The sequence below is a fragment of the Nerophis ophidion genome, linkage group LG06 (assembly GCF_033978795.1).
Source record: "Nerophis ophidion isolate RoL-2023_Sa linkage group LG06, RoL_Noph_v1.0, whole genome shotgun sequence".
NCBI lineage: Eukaryota > Metazoa > Chordata > Actinopteri > Syngnathiformes > Syngnathidae > Nerophis > Nerophis ophidion.
In genome coordinates, this window is record NC_084616.1 from 30,541,062 (window position 1) to 30,567,168 (window position 26,107).

At 40.0% G+C, this 26,107-nt stretch overlaps 2 protein-coding genes across 9 annotated transcripts in view; one reads left to right on the forward strand and one right to left on the reverse strand.

Annotated features, from left to right (window-relative positions):
- Positions 1 to 21,405, forward strand: part of lrp1ab (low density lipoprotein receptor-related protein 1Ab) — a 205,467-nt gene extending 184,062 nt beyond the window's left edge. For 2 of the 4 annotated variants that reach the window (XM_061903335.1, XM_061903336.1), the window contains exons 74-90: positions 266 to 403; positions 491 to 610; positions 2,220 to 2,503; positions 2,587 to 2,765; positions 2,830 to 2,936; positions 3,014 to 3,133; positions 3,665 to 3,841; positions 9,248 to 9,388; positions 9,509 to 9,682; positions 9,900 to 10,061; positions 10,167 to 10,338; positions 11,898 to 11,999; positions 12,074 to 12,147; positions 12,223 to 12,316; positions 12,452 to 12,490; positions 13,159 to 13,303; positions 19,929 to 21,405. In XM_061903335.1, coding sequence (XP_061759319.1) covers positions 266 to 403; positions 491 to 610; positions 2,220 to 2,503; positions 2,587 to 2,765; positions 2,830 to 2,936; positions 3,014 to 3,133; positions 3,665 to 3,841; positions 9,248 to 9,388; positions 9,509 to 9,682; positions 9,900 to 10,061; positions 10,167 to 10,338; positions 11,898 to 11,999; positions 12,074 to 12,147; positions 12,223 to 12,316; positions 12,452 to 12,490; positions 13,159 to 13,303; positions 19,929 to 20,066 — 2,366 coding nt within the window. In that variant the 3' untranslated portion in view covers positions 20,067 to 21,405. The remainder of the gene's footprint in view (positions 1 to 265; positions 404 to 490; positions 611 to 2,219; positions 2,504 to 2,586; positions 2,766 to 2,829; positions 2,937 to 3,013; positions 3,134 to 3,664; positions 3,842 to 9,247; positions 9,389 to 9,508; positions 9,683 to 9,899; positions 10,062 to 10,166; positions 10,339 to 11,897; positions 12,000 to 12,073; positions 12,148 to 12,222; positions 12,317 to 12,451; positions 12,491 to 13,158; positions 13,304 to 19,928) is intronic. The other 2 variants (XM_061903337.1, XM_061903338.1) reach the window with 1 other exon arrangement.
- Positions 21,406 to 21,517: 112 nt separating this feature from the next.
- Positions 21,518 to 26,107, reverse strand: part of fmnl3 (formin-like 3) — an 80,773-nt gene continuing 76,183 nt past the window's right edge. For all 5 annotated transcript variants that reach the window (XM_061903344.1, XM_061903342.1, XM_061903343.1 and 2 more), the window contains one exon: positions 21,518 to 22,395. Coding sequence is in view for 1 of the 5 variants with exons in the window: in XM_061903342.1 (XP_061759326.1) it covers positions 22,331 to 22,395 (65 nt within the window). In the remaining 4 variants the exon portion in view is untranslated. The remainder of the gene's footprint in view (positions 22,396 to 26,107) is intronic.

Sequence of the window (26,107 nt, forward strand, 5' to 3'; positions counted from 1 at the left end):
ACGACTGTGAACCCTGGATCCCTAAGTGAAGTTTATACATGTTTTGTGTGTCTGATATCAATTTTGGATAAATTAACAATTCTCACAATCAAACATCAAATTACGTCTTGAAAAAAGGGTTGTCACAGCAGCAAAGAGGTAAACTAAATATATAGTCCCATATTTAACTTTCTGCAGATAAAATTGCCAGGTGCCCCTTTCTTTTTGTCCTTACAAGGTACTGTTATGTACCCAAGTTTGCAAACAATTATTGTGTACGTTTCAGAAACCAAACTAAACGACTGCAGGAGTAACAGGACACACTGCGGTGACGGCGATGAGGCCCACTGTGTCACCAACGGCACAGACGCCTTCTGTTCTTGTAAACCTGGCTTCCACAAAATAGGATATCGCACCTGTGGAGGTAAACACACACAGATACTTTTTTACCCTTAAAAGTGATTTGTTCCAAACATATTTTGATTTTATCACATTGGATTTGTTTTTCCAGACAAGAATGAGTGCCTACAGTTTGGGGCATGCTCTCACATCTGCAACAACACTAAGGGCTCCTACAAATGCAGCTGCCATAAGTACTTCACACGAATCAATGACACCTGCAAAGCTGACAGTGAGGACCAGCCTAAATTTTACTTTTATGTTTCCACCAAGTCATGCAGTTCAGTTCAGTTCTGTTCTGCTTGCAAAAGGCAATAGCTGCTGTGCATGACATCATGCCAATACAACACAGGTTAACTCATCAATCAATCCAACATAGTGTGATAGAGGGAGGAAACAGAGTAAACAAAGCAAATAAAAATGAAGGCAAACAGAAACACAACAAGGAAGACTTAAGTGCACAATGTACAGTTATCATAATGTCAATATAATTATTCCACACTCAAATCATCAACATATACTAAAAATATTGGTTAAAATTACAACTAATTATAGTGCAGAATCTGTTGCAGACCTCAGCTTGTTTCCCAGCAAGATAATCCTCTCTGGAGGGTGTTAACAGACACTAGCTACATCCAACCAAGCTGATTTACAACATGTAACTGTAAAAATTAAAACATAGAGCGGATATATTTCCCTTTTCGATTGAGTAGGGATGTACCAATATACAAATATTGCAATACGATATTGTCAAGATACTAAGGCCAAGGTGTGGTATATTGCAGTATTGTTAAAGAAACTAAAGAATGGTAAAAAAAAATTGTAAAATGTGTTGTACTTGTACAGCGCTTTTCTACCTTTTTAAGGAACTCAAAGCGCTTTGACTCTATTTCCACATTCATCCATTCACACACACATTCACACACTGAATGCAAGGCGCTAATCAGGACCCATCAGGAGCAAGGGTGAAGTGTCCTGCTCAAGGACACAGCGGATGTGACTAGGATGGTAGAAGGTGGGGATTGAACCAGGAACCCTCAGATTGCTGGCACGGCCACTCTCCCAACTTCGCCACGCCATGCAGTGCCTTAGAAGAATTGATACAAATGCCATTGTGTGTATTTTTAGTCCTTAGAAGGGTGAAGGAACATCCAGTGCTCTAAGTAACAAACAAATATAAAATACAATTTAAAAATCAGTTGAATATGTTTAAACTGACAATGTAAACATCCAGTATAACGTGTAAAACAATGTTGAGATTATTGTCGTTCAACTTTTAATTTCCTGAGAAGCAGAGTTCTCCGCACTTGACATTTTCGTATTGGTTTGGAAAATTTTCATTCTCAGGAGGTGTCAATTCAACTAAACAATGTCAATACCTCTCTGGCTTCTTAGTTTCACCTCAAAAATATTTTGAGGGTTATTTTAATGGTTCATCAAGTGGCTTCTTTACGTATTCTTTATGTATTCGCTCACACTAGAGGAGTTACGCCCAAAGGAAATAACTGCTTGTCTACTCGTTCATTAGGTCAACGAAAAACACGCAGGATATCATGGGATGTGCAGTTTCCTTCTCAGACCGACCCACTCAATAGCTCCAGAAAAAAAGCTACACTTACAGGAGTACTCCCAAGTTCTCGTTTCATACTGTCACATGCCACGGCATTATTTCATAGCATTTTTAAACCCAAACACTACAATATTTAAAATACCATTACATCCTTAAAAAATTGTTTATTTTGGTTTTGGGGCCCCTATGTTAGAAATGCGCCCAAGTGGCATACATTGTGAGGGTTTCAACCATGCATTTGTTCTTTTAAAAGTCCTCCTTTCACTTGCAGACTTGAACAGCACTCAGCAGGTTCTTTATATCGCCGATGACAACGAAATCCGCAGCCTGGATCCTGGAATGCCTAACTGGCGCTATGAACAAACCTTCCAGGGAGACGCTAGTGTGCGCATCGACGCTATGGACCTGCATGTTAAGACCAACCGTATCTTCTGGACCAATTGGCACAAGAATTGTATCTCTTCTTACGAATTTCCTGGACAGTCTACACTGTCGTCATCATCCAACTCCCACCGTAATCGAAGGCAAAGTGCGGGCAGGATCACCAACCTGCAGGTACAACTCTTGTGCAATACACAATATTCACTTCGTAATTTGCACTAATGCTAACTGGAATAATTATGTCTGATGTTATTCAGATTAAAGAACTGAAGATGCCTCGGGGGATAGCCGTGGACTGGGTTGCTGGTAACCTGTACTGGACCGACTCTGGTCAAGATGTCATTAAAGTGGCTCAAATATCAGGTCAGCACAGCAAGACCCTCATCTCTGGCATGATAGACGAGCCTTACGCCATCGTGGTGGATCCGCAGAGGGGGTATGAAGTCCGATTCTACATGTCTTGTTTTTGGTGATATTTAAACTGTGTATTTTTGTTTCAGCACCATGTACTGGGCAGACTGGGGGAATCATCCCAAAATTGAGACAGCTGCCATGGATGGAACACTGAGGCAGACTCTTGTGCATGAAAACATCCAATGGCCAACAGGTCCGATTTATTGACATTATCTTAAAAGTCATGCTGTTTTTACTCACTATAGACTACAATGTTCTTTCATTCTTTAGGTTTGGCAGTGGACTACTTCAACGAGCGACTTTACTGGGCAGATGCAAAGTTGTCAGTTATAGGAAGTGTTCGACTGGATGGCTCGGATCCTGTCATTGCTGTCACTGGCATTAAAAACAGTTGAGTTATTTATTTGTGACTTACTGTACATGCACCAATTAGAGCTGCGGGTGTTTACCTAAACAAAGAAGATAGAGCCTTAATTGGAAGTTCAAATTTGATCAGATCTGTGGAAAATAATTTAAGAAGAGTCACAATAAGTCAATCAGATGATAATTGCAGACAAAATTTGTAAACAAACTTAATCTAACGGTTTAACTAACAGTATTGCGGCGTGCATGAGAAAGTAGAAAGAAAACATAGCTTTCCTACGTTGTAGTTCATGAACATGCAGAGGTAGATAAAGCTGCTAAACTCTAACAACACTAAAATGAGGCTACTGTCTTGTGGCGGTAGTATAGATGACATCAGGGGGTTTTGCTTATAGCCAGAGATGTCCATGCAATTAGTGACTCTGTTAGTTCGTTTTTGCAAATCACCCCCTTAATTGAACAGAAGTGTTAATTTGAGCGTTTAAAATAAATGCAAAATAGCAGTCAGATAAAATGTCACCTGTGGTGTTAACATTTTTGCCATTTGCTCTTTTCCAGATCTGGCCCATCCAATGAACATCGATATTTTTGAGGACTACATATATGGAGTCACGTTAGTCAATAACGTTGTTTTCCGGGTCAACAAGTTTGGAAAAGGCACCGTGGAGAATCTCACCACAGGCATCAACCACGCTACGGACATTGTCCTGTACCACCGATACAAGCAGCCGGAGAGTGAGTGTCATGGACATTTGATTTACATAACAATAATTTTTTTTACATTATTTATTGTTGCTCTTTGGTATAAAGAGACAAATCGTGAAATGTTTTTCACTGCATCTTTGTCCTATTATCCATCTAACATGCCAAAATACCCACCCTCCCTGCCTACTCTTAAAACCAGAGTGATTCAAACCTGTTAATGCTGGGTGAAAATGAGGACTCAGGTGCAGAAGCGTGACAATTGAACTCAGACTTTATTTAATTAAATTTTTATGCTATCTGTAGAACAGAGTGATCAAAACAAAGTGGCTACAAAATCTGAGGAACAAAGGAATGTAGCAAAGGGCATAAGGCCAAAAACAGAAAAATCACTCCATAAGGAGGAAAAAGGCAATAGCAAAATTTCTATACGAATCTAATAGCGAAAACCAACAATCTACAATTATCTACAAAAGGAAAATCATTCATGCAAAGGAGTCGAGAAGGCAGTAAACTAAAGACGCTCCAGAAGGAGGGAAAAGGAAAACATGGCACTATGAACTAGATACAAATTACTAGCATGAAAAACTTTAGCAACAGAAAACCTCTCTCTTAGAGGAAACAAAGAAATCAATAAATAAAGTGAGACAATACTTATCAAAACTTGGTACAAGGCTGGAGGCACGTAGCGAGACGATATACTCTGGCACAAGACAAGAGGAGGAAGAGACATTTATACACATGAGGGAGGGTGACACAGGTGGGCACAATCAGGCAATCAGGAGAGACAGACCAGTGACACGGGAGGAAGAGCAAGTGACCTGAAATGAGAGGGAGAATTAACCTTTCAAAATAAAACAGGAAATGACAAGACAACATGAAATCAGACAAGACTTCACCCAGGTGTGACAAAACCTTGACAACATTTTTAAAGGGTGTTTTTTTTAATAGAGATGCCAGGTATATCAAAACTTGTGAATAATGCTTTAGTATGCTGCAAAATGTTTATCAAAATTATTTAAAGATTAGAGATATTAATCATTGTCAAACTGCAGGGATTTGCGGCCAAAGTAGGCTGGTGAGGCACAGCTTTACTTGTTTTGATGAAGAAAAAATATATATATATAAATTGATAAAATAAATATTGTTTATAAAACTGTGTTATAAACATATTACGCTCATATGAGGCTGTCACTATAGACATTCATGTCTGCTTAGTGCTCATGGGAATTTACCAGATTTTGTGCAGTGTGCAATGTCCTGAGTGCACTGAATGATTTACATCATAGAAACCAGACAAGGCAGTGCACGGTATTAGTTTTCTTCTTTATTGCATAGCCGAGTCAGCACCAGCTGATGTTAAAGCTATTTTTGTTTGTCAGCAATATCACCAATATGACGCTTCCAGAAACATTTTTATAGCATGACTGTAGACTTTAAAATCTGCAGCCTGTGTTATATATTTAATTTTAGTGTGGCATCATTATTCTTACTAATACGAATATAGATACAAAAAAATCTTACGTAAAGGCCCTGTAGTCATCCAAGTCGCCACACACTTATTCCATCAGTATGAATTGGGGTGGCGTAGGTGAGCTAGCAGGCACTTGTTGCTACTACACCATCTTTTTCTACTGAAGTAGCCAAGTGGATTCTTCGAAAAACTTTATTTACACAAACAAAAGACAATAATTTAATGCTCTGCTGAATTAATGTGACTACTAAGGTGGTCATACAAGCACACAAATGTCTCCAAACTAAACTTTTAGATAGAACAGAAGGTGATCAGATTTTTACGATCAATGTACCTGTATAAGAGCTTTTTGTGGAAGATGATATCTGCATGCAGTTCAGATACAAACGAAATGTAAGACCCCAACTAGTAAAATTCAATTCTTAAGGAAGTGAATTATTCTCTTATTTTTTGTGTTATCCCCTAATGAGCAGTCTGTATTAACAATGATGAAAGCATATTAAATACAATTTTAAAATAAATTTCAACCTCACCGCACATCCATCCATCCATCTTCTTCCGCTTATCCGAGGTCGGGTCGCGGGGGCAACAGCCTAAGCAGGGAAACCCAGACTTCCCTTTCCCCAGCCACTTCGTCTAGCTCTACCCGGGGGATCCCGAGGCGTTCCCATGCCAGTTGGGTGTCCTGGGTCTTCCCCGTGGCCTCCTACCGGTTGGACGTGACCTAAACACCTCCCTAGGGAGGCGCTCGGGTGGCATCCTGACCAGATGCCCGAACCACCTCATCTGGCTCCTCTCGATGTGGAGGAGCAGCGGCTTTACTTTGAGCTCCTCCCGGATGGCAGAGGTTCTCACCCTATCTCTAAGGGAGAGCCCCGCCACACGCCGGAGGAAACTCATTTCGGCCGCTTGTACCCGTGATCTTATCCTTTCGGTCATGACCCAAAGCTCATGACCATAGGTGAGGATGGGAACGTAGATCGACCGGTAAATTGAGAGCTTTGCCTTCCGGCTCAGCTCCTTCTTCACCACAACGGATCGGTACAACGTCCGCATTACTGAAGACGCCGCACCGATCCGCCTGTCGATCTCACGATCCACTCTTCCCTCACTCGTGAACAAGACCCCTAGGTACTTGAACTCCTCCACTTGGGGCAGGGTCTCCTCCCCAACCCAGAGATGGCACTCCACCCTTTTCCGGGCGAGAACCATGGACTCGGACTTGGAGGTGCTGATTCTCATTCCGGTCACTTCACACTCGGCTGCAAACCGATCCAGTGAGAGCTGAAGATCCCGGTCAGATGAAGCCATCAGGACCACATCATCTGCAAAAAGCAGAGATCTAATCCTGCGGCCACCAAACCGGAACCCCTCAACGCCTTGACTGCGCCTAGAAATTCTGTCCATAAAAGTTATGAACAAAATCGGTGACAAAGGACAGCCTTGGCGGAGTCCAACCCTCACTGGAAATGTGTTCGACTTACTGCCGGCAATGCGGACCAAGCTCTGGCACTGATCGTACATGGAGCGGACCGCCACAATAAGACAGTCCGATACCCCATACTCTCTGAGCACTCCCCACAGGACTTCCCGAGGGACACGGTCGAATGCCTTCTCCAAGTCCACAAAGCACATGTAGACTGGTTGGGCAAACTCCCATGCACCCTCAAGAACCCTGCTGAGAGTAGAGAGCTGGTCCACAGTTCCACGACCAGGACGAAAACCACACTGTTCCTCCTGAATCCGAGGTTCGACTATCCGGCGTAGCCTGCTCTCCAGTACACCTGAATAAACCTTACCGGGAAGGCTGAGGAGTGTGATCCCACGATAGTTGGAACACACCCTCCGGTCCCCCTTCTTAAAGAGAGGAACCACCACCCCGGTCTGCCAATCCAGAGGTACCTCCCCCGATGTCCACGCGATGCTGCAGAGTCTTGTCAACCAAGACAGCCCCACAGCATCCAGAGCCTTAAGGAACTCCGGGCGGATCTCGTCCACCCCCGGGGCCTTGCGACCGAGGAGCTTTTTAACTACGTCAGCAACCTCAGCCCCAGAAATAGGAGAGTCCACCAGAGATTCCCCAGGCACTGCTTTCTCATAGGAGGACGTGTTGGTGGGATTGAGGAGGTCTTCGAAGTATTCCTTCCAACTATCCACAACATCCGCAGTTGAGGTCAGCAGAACACCATCCGCACCATACACGGTGTTGATAGTGCACTGCTTCCCCTTCCTGAGGCGGCGGACGGTGGTCCAGAATCGCTTCGAAGCCGTCCGGAAGTCGTTTTCCATGGCTTCCCCGAACTCCTCCCATGTCCGAGTTTTTGCCTCAGCGACCGCTGAAGCCGCACACCGCTTGGCCTGTCGGTACCTGTCCACTGCCTCCGGAGTCCTATGAGCCAAAAGGACCCAATAGGACTCCTTCTTCAGCTTGATGGCATCCCTCACCGTTGGTGTCCACCAAGGGGTTCTAGGATTGCCGCCCCGACAGGCACCAACTACCTTGCGGCCACAGCTCCGATCAGCCGCCTCGACAATAGAGGTGCGGAACATGGTCCACTCGGACTCAATGTCCAGCACCTCCCTCGTGACATGTTCGAAGTTCTTCCGGAGGTGGGAATTGAAACTTTCTCTGACAGGAGACTCTGCCAGACGTTCCCAGCAGACCCTCTCAATGCGTTTGGGCCTGCCGGGTCGGTCCGGCATCCTCCCCCACCATCGCAGCCAACTCACCACCAGGTGGTGATCGGTAGAAAGCTCCGCCCCTCTCTTCACCCGAGTGTCCAAAACATAAGGCCGCAAATCCGATGACACAACTACAAAGTCGATCATGGAACTGCGGCCTAGGGTCTCCTGGTGCCAAGTGCACATATGGACACCCTTATGTTTGAAAATGGTGTTTGTAATGGACAAATTGTGACGAGCACAAAAGTCCAATAACGTGACCCGTGTCCGGGCGAGGGAAATCTGGGTCCATGTTTTGTCTTCTTCATAGAGGTCTTCGAATCAAGCACGTCATTGTCAAAATGTAAGGAAAATATAAAATGTTATTACTTTTCCATTAAATCTGTCTATTACAACCTCCAACAGTCCTGCTAATTTCTTGTTATCTGCAGCTAAAAAACATTAATTGAACAAGTCAAAATGTATTTTACTTTATGGTTTGGCCAAAGAACTGATGATTTGGGATTAAGTATATAAAACATAAAGCATATAAAACAAGTAAATTGTTTTAGGGGCCACATTTCCAGAAGGTTGAGGACTCTGGGGCCTGACTTCTTCTTTCACTATTTAGTTTTATTTTGCATATTCCGGAGAGCCAGCATCCTATACAGTAGATTATTTTGCCAGTTCAGGAGCGCTTTGCTGTTTTTAAGGACCCCCTCACAAGTTTTTTGACTCACGGGCTCACCCATTGAATAGGGAAATTATGAAAAAGAGAGGACCAAAAGTGGAACCATGAGGAACACAACTAGTACTGTATAACTAAAGAAGTTGAGCAAATGATTACTGACTGCATCTGAAGTAAACAAGCTACAGTAACACCATAGTTACATAAGTCAAATTATGAAAAAATGTGTTACTGCAACAAAGGAGCGGACTTAAAGGGGTGCCTAGAGGAACGCCTCAGTTAAGTAAATCATACGTTTGGACCCCACTCTTTTATGTTTGCTAGCAAGGCTATAGTGTCAACGCAAGAATCTGCCACTGTGTTTACAGGGGTCTATGTTCCTCGATATAATAGGAGTACTCTTGTGATTTCGGAATTTGCTCCAAACTGTTTGTCTCCCAAGTTTTTAACTGAACCTGTGGGCGTTTATGGTGTCATTTCCGGGCCGGATTTGGCCTCAGGGCCGCCAGTTAAATAGTCCTGATGTCGACCATTACTTATATCAATCCAAAATTTCAAGTCTAACTTTAGTTTATACTGTAAGACTATTCTGACTGGTTGTGTCTCTTTGCATTAGTGACTAACCCGTGTGACAGGAAGAAGTGTGAGTGGCTCTGTCTGCTCAGCCCCAGTGGACCTGTGTGCACCTGCCCCAACAACTACGTGGCTGACAACGGCACATGCGTGGAGAAGTCAGCCCCGACCCAGTCGCCGTTCTGTAAGTTTGGATGCGCACACACGCATGCGTTTACAGAAATTTGTTTTGACAATTCGAATACTGTATGACCATCTTTTATCTTGGGATTTTTAAATGTGAATCCAACTTTTCTTTCCACAGCTCCCCCTTCAGGCACCTGTGATATTCAGTGTCAAAACGGAGGGAGCTGCTTCCTCAATGCACGTCAGGTGTCCAAGTGTCGCTGCCAGCCCAGCTACACCGGAGAGAGATGCGAGATTAACCAGTGCAGGGTTTACTGCAAGAACGGCGGCACCTGCACCGCATCTCATACAGGTGGGACGCACCTGTGGGATCCTGTGCTGACAACGTTCTTACAAAACAATCATACACTTTTGCACAATTAATTCATCGCTTTTGTAATTTGGGCACTAAAGGAATCTCGTCAGCTGACACATTTAGTTATATCATTTGTTATAAACAAACCAAGCCCCATGTGTAAGTAATATCAATTATGTATTGTTAGTCGTCATAACTTGTATGTTTTTCATAGGTGCTCCAACATGCAGGTGCCCCAAAGGCTTCACGGGGCCCACCTGCAACCGTCACACTTGTCAGGATTACTGCCAGAACGGAGGCCACTGCTCAGTCAACTCTGGTAACCAACCAACCTGCAGCTGCCCAACAGAGTACCAAGGAGACCAGTGCCAGTACAGTAAGTGAATATACTCTCACTGTAAACACTCCAACTTCGCTATAATAGTTAATAAGCATAACAGTAAAGCTATTTTTCCACAAACAATACCCGCCTCTCCTCCAGGTAAATGTGAAGGCTTCTGTCAGAACAGTGGAACGTGCTTACAAACCTCCAACGGCACCAAGCTGTGCCAGTGCTCCAGTCAGTACATCGGGCACCAGTGTGAGCTGGATAAGTGTGTGTTCTGTGCCACTGGCCAATGTCTGACGTCATCCTCCGGGGAGGTGTCCTGCAGGTAAACACGCTGAAGCCCAGTCAAAACAAATTAGATTAAATATTTGTTAAAAGTCTCTATCGGGCTGGGCCAGCTGGCGCAATTTGACCCATCAAACTGGGTAAAAAAAAAAAAGAAAAACATTCCTTTTTTTTTTCTAGCATTCTCCATTACCATCATAACTTCTGTGGTGACTTTAAGTTCATATTTACTTTTTGTGGGATTTTGGGGGGGATTTATTTACACACAAAAACATTTAGTTAACCTAGATATATTATCGTTTTTATTTTAATTTAATGAAATAAATGTAAACATTTGCCCTCAAACTACAGCACTCCAGTGCCAGCAGCACTCATGCTACCCCAGATCATGACACTGCTGCCACCACCATACTTGTTGGAAAGACACCATCATCTTACTCCCTTGTGTTGCCAAGTATTTAAAAAATAATGGCTGAGTGTTGAATCCTTTCCATACAAGCTATACACTGACCAATCTAAAGTAGTCTTAAGATTTATTTATATAGTATTGATATTTATTGATGTTGATATTGAGTGGTTCTGTGACGGAGCTCTTATTTGGGGACGGCGTGGCGCGGTTGGGAGAGTGGCTGTGCCAGCAACCTGAGGGTTCCTGGTTCAATCCTCACCTTCTACCATCCTAGTCACATGTCTTGTGTCCTTGAGCAAGACACTTCACCCTTGCTCCTGATGGGTCCTGGTTAGCGCCTTGCATGGTAGCTCCCGCCGTCAGTGTGTGAGTGAATATGTGTGTGAATGTGGAAATGGTATCAAAACGCTTTGAGTTCCTATACAAGTACAACCCATTTACCATTTCAAAACACTGCTAATTATAATTAGTTTGTTTTGTGCTTGCTATTGAAGTTAGTGTTTCTTCTAGTGGTATTGTCTTAATATATTTAATAGGAGTACTTGCTCAAAATTCACATCTGAATCTTGATTCTAAATTGCTTCATAAGTTTCCAAAATCTATTAAAAAAAAGTGTACATATAATTTTTTTTTTAAGAACCCATTTAAAAAGCAAATTATTAATATTACTGCGTTTTTTCTGCATACATCAGTGGCCAAGAAACATTTATTTTTTTTTACCAAATAATATATTGTGAGAATCTGTATCAAAAATCGTTTCTGAATCAAATGGTCATCCCTAGAATCGGAAATTGAATCAAATCGTGAGTTGTTGTAAAATTCACATACAAAATATTTAACTATTGGCTGCCCAAAGTGTGTGGGCTACAATTACACTAAACTATGAATTTAATATATAGACCTGCAGGTTTCAGACCCCTGATTTACAGTTTCAAAATGGGTGGATGGAATTAGCCTGTCATACAGGATTTTGGGATGTAGGAAGAGGCCGAGTACTCGTAGAAAACCCACACATGCACACAGAGAACCTGTAAACTCCACACAGAGCTGCCCAGCCGCGGATTCGAACCCTCTAACTCCTCTTAACACATTAATCAACATCTTGTGAAATGAATACCTCAGTATATGATTGTTTGTGTAATATGTTGCTTCATGAGGAATGTAAAGTGAGATGTTGTGTGACTGTGTAGCTGCCCCAATGGTGAGACGCAGCCCAGCTGCTACACCTGCTTGGACTACTGCGCAAACGGCCAATGCACAGTGGAGACGCGCACACTGCTGCCTCAGTGCAGGTAAGACGTGACATTCTTTTCTGCCACCATCTTGCTTTTCCTCACACACAAATATTAATGTCATGTGTGTCCAGGTGTCCGCCTGCATGGCGGGGCTACAGGTGTGAAACTGCAGCTTCTTCAGTGGATTCCTCCACGTCCAGTGGAAGTGAGTCAGCCAATTGCTGCTAATATCAGATGTGCACTTTGGATCTATTTGCTCAGCTTCTTTGTTCACACGCAGGCACAGCCTCCATTGTGCTCCCAGTGCTTCTTCTGCTCTTGCTAGCACTGCTGGTGGTTGGCGCCATCTTGTGGTATAAGCGGAGAATGCGGGGGTAAGCTATTTTGCAGGAAAAAATGTAGAACATTTTTAAACTTTTCTTCCTCCAATTTTCATTCTTCATCAATGCCGCTCACCTTTGCTCGATCACTCTCTCTTTTAACCATCTACTGTGTTTCCTGTCTCTCAGGTCTCTATGGCCGGGCAAATCTCGTTCTAAGTGCTCGCGGTAACTTCATCACCTGTTAACTCCTCTCCCTTATATCCAGTAGCAGGACATCCATCTCTCTTCCATTCGCTCACAAACATGCCCGTCTGTGCCTGCCCTCTAAGAATATAATCGTCTCTTACCTGGAATGTTTTCTTTAATCTTTGCATCTCCATACTGTCCCCTGTTGTACGATGATGTAGTATGCTGTGTGCTTGCTCAGTAACCTGCATATACAGTATATATATACAGTATATTTATATATACAGTAAGTGTGCATCAAAGAATAATTATGACCTGTCCAGCATTTTCCACAAGAGACATCCATCCATCCATTTTCTACCGCTTATTCCCTTTTGGGGTAGCGGGGGGCGCTGGCGCCTATCTCAGCTACAATCGGCATGCACCTGGGGATAGGTTGATTGGCAACACTAAATTGGCCCTAGAGTGTGAATGTGAGTGTGAATGTTGTCTGTCTATCTGTGTTTGCCCTGCGATGAGGTGGCGACTTGTCCAGGGTGTACCCCGCCTTCCGCCCGATTGTAGCACAAGAGACATGCTACAGTCTTTTCTGAAGGTTTGATCACATGAGCCTTTTAGCTCATTTAAAAAACTTCTTGTCCTAATTGTATGTTGCTGGTCTCTTTTCTTCTTGTTTTTCCTGATCCATCGTCTCCACGGTGTTGCAGGGCCAAGGGCTTCCAGCATCACCGCATGACCAACGGCGCCATGAATGTGGAGATTGGCAATCCCGCCTACAAGATCTACGAGGGAGACCCTGATGACGACGCCGGGGAGCTCCTGGATTCGGACTTTGCTTTGGACCCTGAGAAGGTAACGTGGTGGAAATAAATCTCGTGTTAAGGCCAGAATTTAAAACATACCTCAGCATGACTGATATCAACTCTTTGGCAAAAAAAATGGATTTGCGAAATATTCCTAAATATTAGCCGACCCAGAAATTGCTGTTTCTGAAAAACTATTTTTAAAGACGAAATCCAAGATAAAGAAGTTAGTTTCATGTCAGCGTAAAAACGACTGACTGCAATAAAAAAGGGGTGTTTCTTTTTTTTGATGACTTGGCTTCACGACGCTGTTATTTTTTTATTGTTTGTTATCTCACTCTTTTCTAACTTGCCCAACCTTAAAAGGAGACCTATGATGATTTAATTTTATTTTCCTTGCGGTCTAGACCAGTGGTTCTCAAACTTTTTCCACCAAGTACCTCCTCAGAAAAAACTTGGCTCTCGAAGTACCATCATAATGACCAACATAAAATACATTACCATAGTAGGCCCAAGTATTCATTATAAACACATTTTTATATAACAAGTATATTTTATATTTGTATTCATATTGAGTTGCGTCGGTGATGTAAATGCCTAGATTAGATGAAAATAATGCTTTATCCTACCTTTTTTTTTTTTTATATTTCTTCAAACTCAGCTGGCCTCATACACAATCCTAGATGTCCAAATACGTATGTCCACTTCGCTGTGATGTCACAACGTATCCAGACTGCAAAACCACGCAAACAGCGGCATCCAAAACTGCGTGCAAGCTCACGCCAAAATGTATGCACTATATGATTATTGTTAAAGACGAGTATCCAACATTGAAACAACATTTATAAGTCAGCAAAGACAAAAATCATCATATGTCCTCTTCAAGTCACTCTCTTGAGGTTTGCGTGTATAAATCACTACATTTTAATGATAAAATGGAACATCTTATATTCCTGCCATAGAGGTATCAAATCAAACACCATAATTTACTTATTATACCGAAACAAATGCTTTTTTGGTAATTTCTTCACCTATTCTTTTTAGTAACGTCAATCCACAAAATAAAATAATAATACTTAACACATAACTCAGGTATATTCGGTCTGTCCTTTGCCTGGCCTATATCGTAATTAAAAGCTGACCTCATATTAATATATTATGATTGCATCTGTCTTAATAATCATAGATAAACCTTGGCTTCTATCAACACATCACTTGTTTTAATACTATATGAACTGAAGAGTGAGTCAAAGGGGTGTGCATAAACACCAAAGTGTTTACGTACAATGAGAGGTGGAAGGAAAAGCGTATTGACCTTGAATATGAGGCGACATTTTTGCCTTTAAGTGTCAAAAAGACAGGTGATCTTATATGCAGGGTGAGGGTTATAAGCCAGCCAATGTTTGACACCTGACCGGGCCCCAAGTTTAGTTCAGCACTTGGGTGAGACGTTAACATGTTTGCAGTAAATGAAATACAATAACAGATTAGAACTAACACTTAACCCTCTCATGGCCATGCAGTGTCCACTGCAGTAGGAACTTCTGTTTTGCATAACAGAGATATTTATTCTGAAAATGGTAGCTGTGACAAATGTCCACTACAGAGAATACATGTTTTCAAAATAAGAATAATAGTGAAGGGAGAAATAAGAATTGTTAGTAGAAAAACGATGGTCTAGAGCAGTGGTTATCAATTTTTTTTTCAGTGATGTACCCCCTGTGTACATTTTTTCAATTCAAGTACCCCCTAATCAGAGCAAAGCCTATTTGGTTGAAAAAAAGAGATAAAGAAGTAAAATACAGCACTATGTCATCAGTTTCTGATTTATTAAATTGTATAACAGTGCAAAATATTGCTCAATTGTAGTGGTCTTTCTTGAACTTTTTGGAAAAAAAGACATAAAAATAACTAAAAAGTTGTTGAAAAATAAACAAGTGATTCAATTATAAATAACGATTTATACACATATAAGTAATCATCAACTTAAAGTGCCCTCTTTAGGGATTGTAATAAGAGATCCATTTGGATTCATGAACTTAATTCTAAACATTTCTTCACAAAAAAAAGAAATCTTTAACATCAATATTTATGGAACATGTCCACAAAAAATCTAGCTGTCAACACTGAATATACATTAAATACATTTGTATTTTGTTGAAGTATTATTCAATAAATATATTTATGAAGGATTTTTGGTTGTTGCTATTTTTAGAATATTTAAAAAAAAATCTCACGTACCCCTTGGCATACCTTGAAGTACCCCCAGCGATACACGTACCCCCATTTGAGAACCACTGGTCTAGAGTTCATACATTAAACCAGCAGGTGGCACAATGTGATTTCTTCCTAAGTGAGTCAGAGCTTTTCTTCTAGGAAATAGGATACCCTATGACTAATCATTGTTGGCGTATTTGTGTCTACAACCAGTAAAGAAGACGATAACTGATCAAAACGAATGCACATTGACAAAAAGTGACATTATGAAATGGCAGTTTTGTTGACAGAAATGAAATCCAACCATATTTCATTTTGTCTGGTGGGTAGCAGCGGAGACAAGTTATGAATATGTCCAAGCACAGATATTTCATCTGCATGTAAGAGAGGACTTGTTTAGGGTTAGGGAGGAGATCCAATCAGAACTTCTGTCTTTGTGAGGTAGACATGTTGGAGTTCCCACTGTGACAAGCATACTGTGTACAGTATATCTACACTAGGTCTGTACTGTTGAGGAAGAGTAGACGTACAGTTATGTTTTAATGTTGTTGAAGTTCAGGGAAACTAAGGTTGGTGTGAAATGACTGACTCAATCAAATCATGGAGAGTCGTTATTTCAAGCATGATACACACAAAAACATTCTCCTACCTTCTATATATACATACACACACCCATATTAACATACATATATGTATGTATGTATGTATATATATATATGTGTGTGTGTCTGTACACATGTGTATATATGTATAGATATGCACATTATATATGTATGCATATGTATATGTATACTGTATATGCACAGTATATGTATATATGTATGTACTGTATATACTGTTGTATGTGCATTTATGTATGTATATGTGTGTATGTATATGTATGTATATATGTGTGTTTTTATATATGTACAGTATGTATGTATATATATATATATATGTCTATATATATATATATATATATATATGTATTTATATGTACATATACAGTATGTACAGAATAGGTATGCGTGTGTGTGTGTGTGCTTGTACAAACCCTGTTTCCATGAGTTGGGAAATTGTTTAGATGTAAATATAAACAGAATACAATGATTTGCAAATCCTTTCCAACCCATATTCAATTGAATGCATTACATAGGCAAGATATTTGATGTTCACACTCATAAACTTAATTTTTTTTTTTGCAAATAATAATTAACTTAGAATTTCATGGCTGCAACACGTGCCAAAGTAGTTGGGAAAGGGCACGTTCACCACTGTGTTACATCACCTTTTCTTTTAACAACACTCACTAAACGTTTGGGAATTGTAGAAGCTTTGAAAGTGGAATTTTTTCCCGTTCTTGTTTTATGTAGAGCTTCAGTCGTTCAACAGTCCGGGGTCTCCGCTGTCGTATTTTACACTTCATAAAGCGCCTCACATTTTCGATGAGAGACAGGTCTGGACTGCAGGCGGTCCAGGAAAGTACCCGCACTGTTTTTTTTACAAAGCCACGCTGTTGTAACACGTGTTGAATGTGGCTTGGTATTGTCTTGCTGAAATAAGCAGGGGCGTCCATGAAAAAGACGGCGCTTAGTTGGCAGCATTTGGTGTTCCAAAACCTGTATGTACCTTTCAGCCTTAATAGTGCCTTCACAGATGTGTAAGTTACCCATTCCTTGGGCACTAATGCACCTCCATACCATCACAGATGCTGGCTTTTGAACTTTGCGTCGATAACAGTCTGGATGGTTCCCTTCCCCTTTGGTCCGGATGACAGAATGTTGAATATTTCCAAAAACAATTTGAAATGTGGACTCGTCAGACCACAGAACACTTTTCCACTTTGCATCAGTCCATCTTAGATTATCTAGGGCCCAGAGAAGCTAGCGGCGTTTCCGGATGTTGTTGATAAATGTCTTTCGCTTTGCATAGTAGAGCTTTAACTTTAATCAAATCAATCAATCAATCAATGAGTATTTATATAGCCCTAAATCACTAGTGTCTCTGTAGGGGACCGAAAGCAATGGATGTCGAGCGGGTCTTACATGATACTGTGAAAGTAACTTGCACTTACAGATGTAGCGACAAACTGTATTTAGTGACAGTGGTTTTCTGAAGTGTTCCTGAGCCCATGTGGTGATATCCTTTAGAGATTGATGTCGGTTATTGATACAGTACCATCTGAGGGATCGACTGTCACGGTCATTCAATGTTGGTTTCCGGCCATGCTGCTTACGTGGAGTGATTTCTCCAGATTCTCTGAACCTTTTAATGATATTATGGACCGTAGATGTTGAAATCCCTAAATTTCTTGCAATTGCACTTTGAGAAATGTTTTTCTTAAACTGTTTGACTATTTGCTCACGCAGTTGTGGACGAAGGGGTGTACCTCGCCCCATCCTTTCTTGTGAAAGACTGAGCATTTTTGGGAAGCTATTTTTATACCCAATCATGGCACCCACCTGTTCCCAATTAGCCTGTACACCTGTGGGATGTTACAAATAAGTGTTTGATGAGCATTTCTCAACTTTATCAGTATTTATTGCCACCTTTCCCCAACTTTGTCACGTGTTGCTGGCATCAAATTGTAAAATTAATGATTATTTGCACACAAAAAAAAGTTTATCAGTTTGAACATCAAATATGTTGTCTTTGTAGCATATTCAACTGAATATGGGTTGAAAATGATTTGCAAATCATTGTATTCCGTTTATATTTACATCTAACACAATTTCCCAACTCATATGGAAAAGGGGTTTGTATATATAAATATATACATGTACACATATATACATATGCATGTATATACACATATATGCCTATTCATGTATGTATATACTGTATGTATATGTTTTTATTTATACAGTATATGTATGTATATACATGTGTATATACATATGTGTATATGTACGTATATATGTGTACATGTATATATACAGTATGTATGCGTATGTATATGTACACATGTACATTATATGTATATATACAGTATATGTGTGTGTGTATGTATGTTTATACATGTGTTTATATATGTATATATGCATATGTATGTATGTATGTATATATTTTTATATGAACAGTATATGTATACGTATGTATATATATATGTATATATATATATATATATATATATATATATATATATATATATGTGTGTGTGTGTGTGTGTGTGTGTGTGTGTGTGTGTGTGTGTGTGTGTGTGTGTGTGTGTGTGTATGTATGTATGTATGTGTTTATGTGTGTATATATACTATATATGTTACCATATGTCTATATTAGGGGTGTAACGGTACACAAAAAGTTTCGGTTCATTTTCGGTTAGAAAACAACAACATATACATTTTCCGGTTATTTATTTACCAAATTTGGAAACAATGGCTTTATCCTTTTAACATTGGGAACACTATAATAATTCTGCCCACATTAATCAACATTAAACTGCCTCAAATTGTTGCTCAGATTAAATAAAATGACAAAACTTTTCTTCTACATATAAAAAGTGCAACATTGAACAGTTTTGAGTCAACTCATCATGTTTAATTTATCACAGAATTTGGCAAGCCTGTAGTATATTTTTATTTTGTAAATGTTATATTTTTATCAACATGTGATAGCGGTACCCTGCCATTCAAAGCTTTTTTGTCCGCAAAACACACACCGCAAAATGAGCTAACGTTACGTTAAAAGCTAATTAGCCTTCAAGCCAGAACTGCGAGCGAGCTGAGCTGCAGTTTAAGTTTCTAGAAGGTCAACGGGCTCATAGTGATGTAACTAGAACGTTGACTGGGAGGTGTTTATTATCATTTGGGGAGAGTACGCTGCCTTATTCTCACCTGCTAAACACCTTCCTGCTCGACGCTGAAGCATTTACTACATGCGCTCTGAATACGCACTGCTGATTGGCTGTTACCGCTATATACTGTATGTAACCAATCAGATGGTTGTGTGGGTGGGACAATGCTGGGTGCTGACACAGAGGCAGAAAAAGCAAAGCCGCTTGTTAAGACTTTAGCTTTGAAAGTCGTTCGGTACACCCCCGTACCGAACCGAAACCCCTGTACCGAAAGGTTCAATACAAGTATACGTACCGTTACACCCCAAGTATGTATGCATAAATACAGTATGTATATATACATATCTGTATACGTATATATATATATATATATATATATATATATATATATATATATATATATATATATATATATATATATATATATATATATATATATATATATATACATATATATATATATATATATATATATATATATATATATATATATATGTATATATATATATATATATATGTATGTGTATATGTATGTATATACGTGTATGTGCATATATAATTGTGTGTATGTATAGGGAATAAGCGGTAGAAAATGTATGTATATATATATATATATATATATATATATAATTTATATTGAAGCAGCCCACTACAGGATTTGTGTTCATGTGTGACATGTTTGCAGCCCACCAACTTCACCAACCCGGTGTATGCCAGCCTGTACATGGGCGCCCACAACAGCAACAACTCTCTAGCCAGCACAGATGAAAAGAAGGAGCTCCTTTCCCAGGGCGACGAGAGCATGAGCGACCCTCTGGCGTAGAAACCTCACCATCGCTTTTTTCACCACCCAAACCTTCCCTGCCTGAACTGTGCCTGCGTGGCCCCGCAGGACCAGCGCTGAGCCAACCAGCTGTCATCATTATGCCTTTACCACCCGCAGAGAAAGAAAAGCAACACTCACACAAATCGGGAACACTGTAAAAATGTATAAAAATGAAGGACTACTTTTTTAAGTGATTGCAGTATTATGTTTTGGGGTTTTTTTTTTTTTACAACAAAAACATCCTCTAGAAGTTTATCCAACCATTTTATAAACATTTATTTACTTAGTCATTTTAAGATGTTGCTCACCTGCCCGCAGCGCCCCCTCATATGTGCAACATACACCGATACAAATTGCAGTAGAACAGTTTTATTTTTGTCATTTTTATTTTTCTATGAATTGTAAATCGCAGGAAAAGTTGCTGCTGGAGGTCCAACTCGGAACAATGACATGTTTTTGTTTTTTTTACTGCACACAATGCATAGCATTGTCCTGCTACTTTCAACTGATAGTCTTTTACCTCCTTGCACAGACTAAAGTTACATATGTTCGCATATAGATGATATATATAAATATGAATATATACACAAGCCTATTAACAAAGTGTCTTGAAAGTATACCAGGAACATGAATAACAAATAGCAGTTTGTACTTAATAGCAGTTTGAAGTGTGTGAGCGCTGGATGATGACGATGATGAAGATGATGATTGTAACATAGTCCATATTCCAGGATGGACACGTGGCCTTGGTTTACTGTGGGACACTATTGGAAGGTTCTAGAAGGATCTCCTGTACAGGAGCTTCTATGAACTTAAGTGAGGACAAAACAAACAAAGTGTGACAAATAATTAGCTCAGAATTGTTGCATTCAATTTTTGTTTCTTCTCTTTTGACCGCAACTGTACTTTGAGGAAAGGCGATTGAATGGTACTTCTTTGGGGAAACATCTTTTTTTCATTATTATCTGTAATTATTGCAATTTAGGTTTGTGCTCATAGTTAAAAATGGAGGCTGATTATCTTCCTGATACACATTTTTTTGTTAAATCATTCGCCTTGCTGCTAATGCTAACATCTGTTTGTCTTAAGAATGTTCTTGTGGCTGTTAGCAGCGTTAACAGGTCGCGGGACCTAACCTGCCGTATAACTGCATGGTGCTCACGCACACACTTTTATTTTAACCGTTTCAAACCATGTAAATTACAACAATCATATCCTTGGAGACATGTATGTGTCAGCAAAAACCCCACATGGATATTTGTGGTTCTGATTGTTTTTATGATTATTTTTCTTTTTGATATCAAAAAATTAAATGGATTTTTATAGTAGAAATGTACTGTGGCTCATGTGTGTCATTTAGAGAAGTGGCGAAAGAAGGCAAGGGTTTTATTTCATGCTAAAAGAAAAAAAACGAACTGGTTTGTTTTTTTAACAGAGAAAATGCTCAGTTTTTACATAATTCCCCTGCTTTATTACACAGAAAACAATCGACACAAGATCATTTTTCTAGTGAATTTCTTGATTTGATTGTACAGTATATTTAATGTCATCATAGGAAGAAGTAGTGTAACAAAAAGGTCCATCGTCATTGGCTGAGAGTCCATCAGCAAGCTTCATTTCCCACAGTGGTAGAAAGTGTTCCAAAAGGCACACAAGTCTAAAAAGTCTTTTTTTGCGCCCCCCTACATTCTTAAAAAAGTAACTTTTGCATAATGATATCGCTATCATAAAGGCCAATATTATAGTACAAGGCAATACATTCTTGAAAGGTGTTAAGTACAACACAAATATTAACACTGTTTACATCATCAAAGGCACATATGAGGCAAAAATATGAGACATTTAGATATTTTTTTGCTTATTGGAATGTCGAGTGGCAATATTGTGAAGACATGAGGGAACCCCAAGTGTATAACCAAACATCCCAGAGGCAGCGTCTCCACTGGATTGCCTCGTAGTCCATGTCCTTGTGCAGCTGCGTGGGAATGAGACGCACACTTTGAGGTCCCTCCACTCACCTGTCCTCCATGTGGCGTCCTAAGAAGAATGATCCTTTGTGCTTCCCTCACTTTAAAGTGGCTGTAAAAGGCCTCCATAAATAAATAAATTACCAGAGTAAAAAAAAGGCTTCTGTCCTGTTTTTTTACTTCTTTTTTTTCAGTCTTTGTGATGTGCAGCCTCAGGGTCAAGACTGGCCAGCGGGCAACACGGGGAGGTGGGTTATGGTGGGGTTGGTGGTACAAGGGGTGAATGAGTGGTTTTTAGGGTCTCTTCCAACCGTTCCGGAGCAAGGCATCCGCTCGCAGGTAAGGCTGGTTTCTCAGATCTGGGAGTAAGCATGAAGATGGGGGAGGGGATGAGGGGGACAAGTGTTAGAGGACCCACATCTATTCATTATTATTAAACACAACACATTTCCTGCCCACAACAACCAGTGAGTAGCAGTAACATTGCCGTAACTTTAGATTTCACCTCAATGTGAAATTCGAAGCTGTCGCTGAATTCCACTTAAAATATTTTGGTCAACAAGCTCCTCATTTTCTAGAATCAAATCTTTGTCAAATGTATACTTTGTTATTCATTTCTACAGCGCACAACATTATGAAACATGAATGATGATAATTGTCAGTTAACATATTGTGTATTAACGTGCGCATGAGACTCAAAATACAACCGAACCTTCCAAAGTTCAACCAAGATTTTGTGATAATTGTGACGACACGAGAGTACAAGAATCTCATTCAACGCAACACTTTTTACTGCACTAAAACTCTGGAGTTTGTACATTAACACTCAGGGGATAAAAACATACATTTTTATTGTTTCAGTAAATGGTTGCTTCATTTTTGTCTATTTAGTGTGTTACTCTACTATACGTGCTTTATTTTCTTTTTTTGTGTTAAATGTTCAAACGTTGATGTCCAATTCTATCACAGGTGTGCACAGTACCCCAAAGCCAAACAGGACAAAAACATTTTTAAAATATTTAGGATTTTCCCCCCCTGTTTTTAATCAAATCTCTCAATCAACTTCAGCCCCAAACAAACAAAAAACCTAAACATACAATGTTGTTGTTTTTTAACCATTTGAAGGCCTTTGATCAAACTATGTTTTCGATAAGTATACATTTGCATAACATTGAGTCATTTTACTACAGTAGGAAGGAAATTCATACAGCCCCATTCGTCGCGGTTTACCTGACACATAAAACATGACGAATTGTTGGGGTGCACTATCCACTGCAGTACAGTGTTTAATATCTTTAAGTACCATCCATCCATCCATCCATTTTCTACCGCTTATTCCCTTTCGGGGTCACGGGGGGTGCTGGCGCCTATCTCAGCTACAATCGGGCGGAAGGCGGGGTACACCCTGGACAAGTCGCCACCTCATCGCAGGGCCAACACAGATAGACAGACAACATTCACACTCACATTCACACACTAGGGCCAATTTAGTGTTGCCAATCAACCTATCCCCAGGTGCATGTCTTTGGAAGTGGGAGGAAGCCGGAGTACCCGGAGGGAACCCACGCATTCACGGGGAGAACATGCAAACTCCACACAGAAAGATCCCGAGCCTGGATTCGAACCCAGGACTGCAGGACCTTCGTATTGTGAGGCAGACGCACTAACCCCTCTGCCACCGTGAAGCCCTCTTTAAGTACCAGACTTACAAAGTTTGCAAATAAATAGATATGATCAATATAATATCAATCTCAAGAAGATTCCCGAGCAATTTTGAGAGATAATAAGCAAGCCAGTCACGTGATCCGTGACGTAGAGATGGGAACTACATATCCCTTCCCCATCAACAACAATGCAAATCATGCAGACTTTGTGAAAGGCAACAACGATTACTTTTGGAAAAATTATGATCCAAAACCAAACATTTTTTAGCCTGACGATAAGGAGGGTGAGTTACAAGTTGTTTTTTTAAGCAGATCCAGCTTTGGGTAGCAGTATTCCTAAGTGCTAAGCCAGAAATATAAACTACAAACATAATAAAACGATCACTTACTGTACAATGTCTGCTTTCACTGCTTTGAGAACTGACAGGATGTTCATATCGTCCTGTTTGGATAAAGTATTAATCATGATGCACACGAAGGGTTAACAAGGAAGTCTCCCTGCAGACACTGTCTTTGATTGTGTGTCCTTGTCCATCTCCGGTATAAATTGAATGTCACAGATGAACAACTTCTAGATGTACGTATGTATGACAACACATCTGGCTCTAATTATTGCATATTTTCACTATGACTGGTATGGTCGCCGTGCAGAAGCGTTTCTCCAGTGACATCATCCGACCCCGAATCTACGGAAAATTGCCCAAGACATTTGTAGCAGAATATTCAAAATGGCCATTTGCTTTTTGGCATTTTGTGATGTTTAGACAGTATTTTCACATATTTTGCGGATTGTAAAAAAAATGGATTTGATGTATTGGATACAATGAAACACAATTCAGCATATAAAGTCAACTTGTTTTTCCACACTACTGAGACATTAAAATATGTTTTGCGGCATTTCCAACTTTGACCACAGCGTCAGTTGCAATGCCGAGAGGCACTTTCCATCATTTTCAGCAGACTGCATTGCGAAAGGATTAATCCCCCACCTTCCTCTAACCCGAAATTCACCAGGAATGTGGCCATATGAATCCCTTCCCTGATGTAATTTAAACCTGCGACATTATCGAATCAAAGTCCTTCAAAAGAGTTGAAATAGAAAACATTACACATTTCCTACTTTTCTTTAGGATTGAAGTTATTTGAGAAAATTGTTTGAAAATATGTGAATCCAAATAAATTGAATAGATTGATTACAGCTGATGTAGCTGAGATAGGCGCCAGCGCCCCCCGTGACCCCGAAAGGGAATAAGCGGTAAAAAATGGATGGATGGATGGATTACAGCTGAATGTCCCAAGAGGGTTAATTTAAAAAAGTCACCAACAATGTGTTCTTATACTGCCTGCTCACGCTAATCAATCCAGCAGTACCTATAAAACACCACTAGGTGGCAGCAAAATCCCCTAAACCACTGAGGATTGATTGGTGGATTGTTTCCAATGGGTCCAGGTCTTTGCCTGGTAGAGATGTGATGTTGGCGAACGAGTTGAGTCTTTTTAACGGCTCTTTGAAGTGAACAAACATTATCCAACTTCAGTTAATTGATTTCAAGAGTTTGGTTTCGACAAAGAAAGCAATTAAAGGGTCAGGAAGTTTATGCAGTTCATTTTCATGTAATGATGTTTGACAATATTATAAGTGAGTGAATTTGGTGGTTGTTTTTGTTTACTTGTAAACTATAATCAATACATTTTTATTTTCATTTTAATTCAAATAGTTGACTGTGTGCAGCTGCTTGTCATTAAGAGGCGATAGTGGGTCCTGCAGTCAAACCACTTAAGAAACCAAAGTCGTAAGCAACTACTAATTATTTATTGTGTATTATAAGGACAACATTTCCGTATCTTCAAATGACAATTATGGATGATAAAATTTTAGCTAAAACATTGCAGGTACGCCTAATAAAGGGTTTAAAATAGTTTGAGCCTGAACAACTTTTAACTAACAGGAATTTAAACCAAACAACGTATTTTATTCCATTCAAATTGTAATGAGATTATTTTTTAAATGTGTTTGTTAAACTTCAACCACTAATAAACATATGCTAGTCAATTGAGGTGGCCTTTTATTTAGAGCCAGGGACGTACACTGCTAATGCATTTACTGTATTTCATTTTATTTTATTTTTTAAAGCGCAACAATTAGTCTGCAAATTTGAACAACTTGAAAGTTAAGGTTCTACTGTATTACAAAGAAAAACAATGCAGTTGTATAACACTGTAGTGAAGTGAAGTATATTGCGGCAATTCCGACTTTGACCACAGTGTATTGAACACTATGAACTTTGGAAGAGATTCTTTTTCATCCCGCTCTTCTAGGATCTATTGTTTAACATGTTCATAATGTCTTGTTACTGCATTATTCCTAGAGCCTGTTGACCAAACAGATTGTTGCGTACATCGCTAG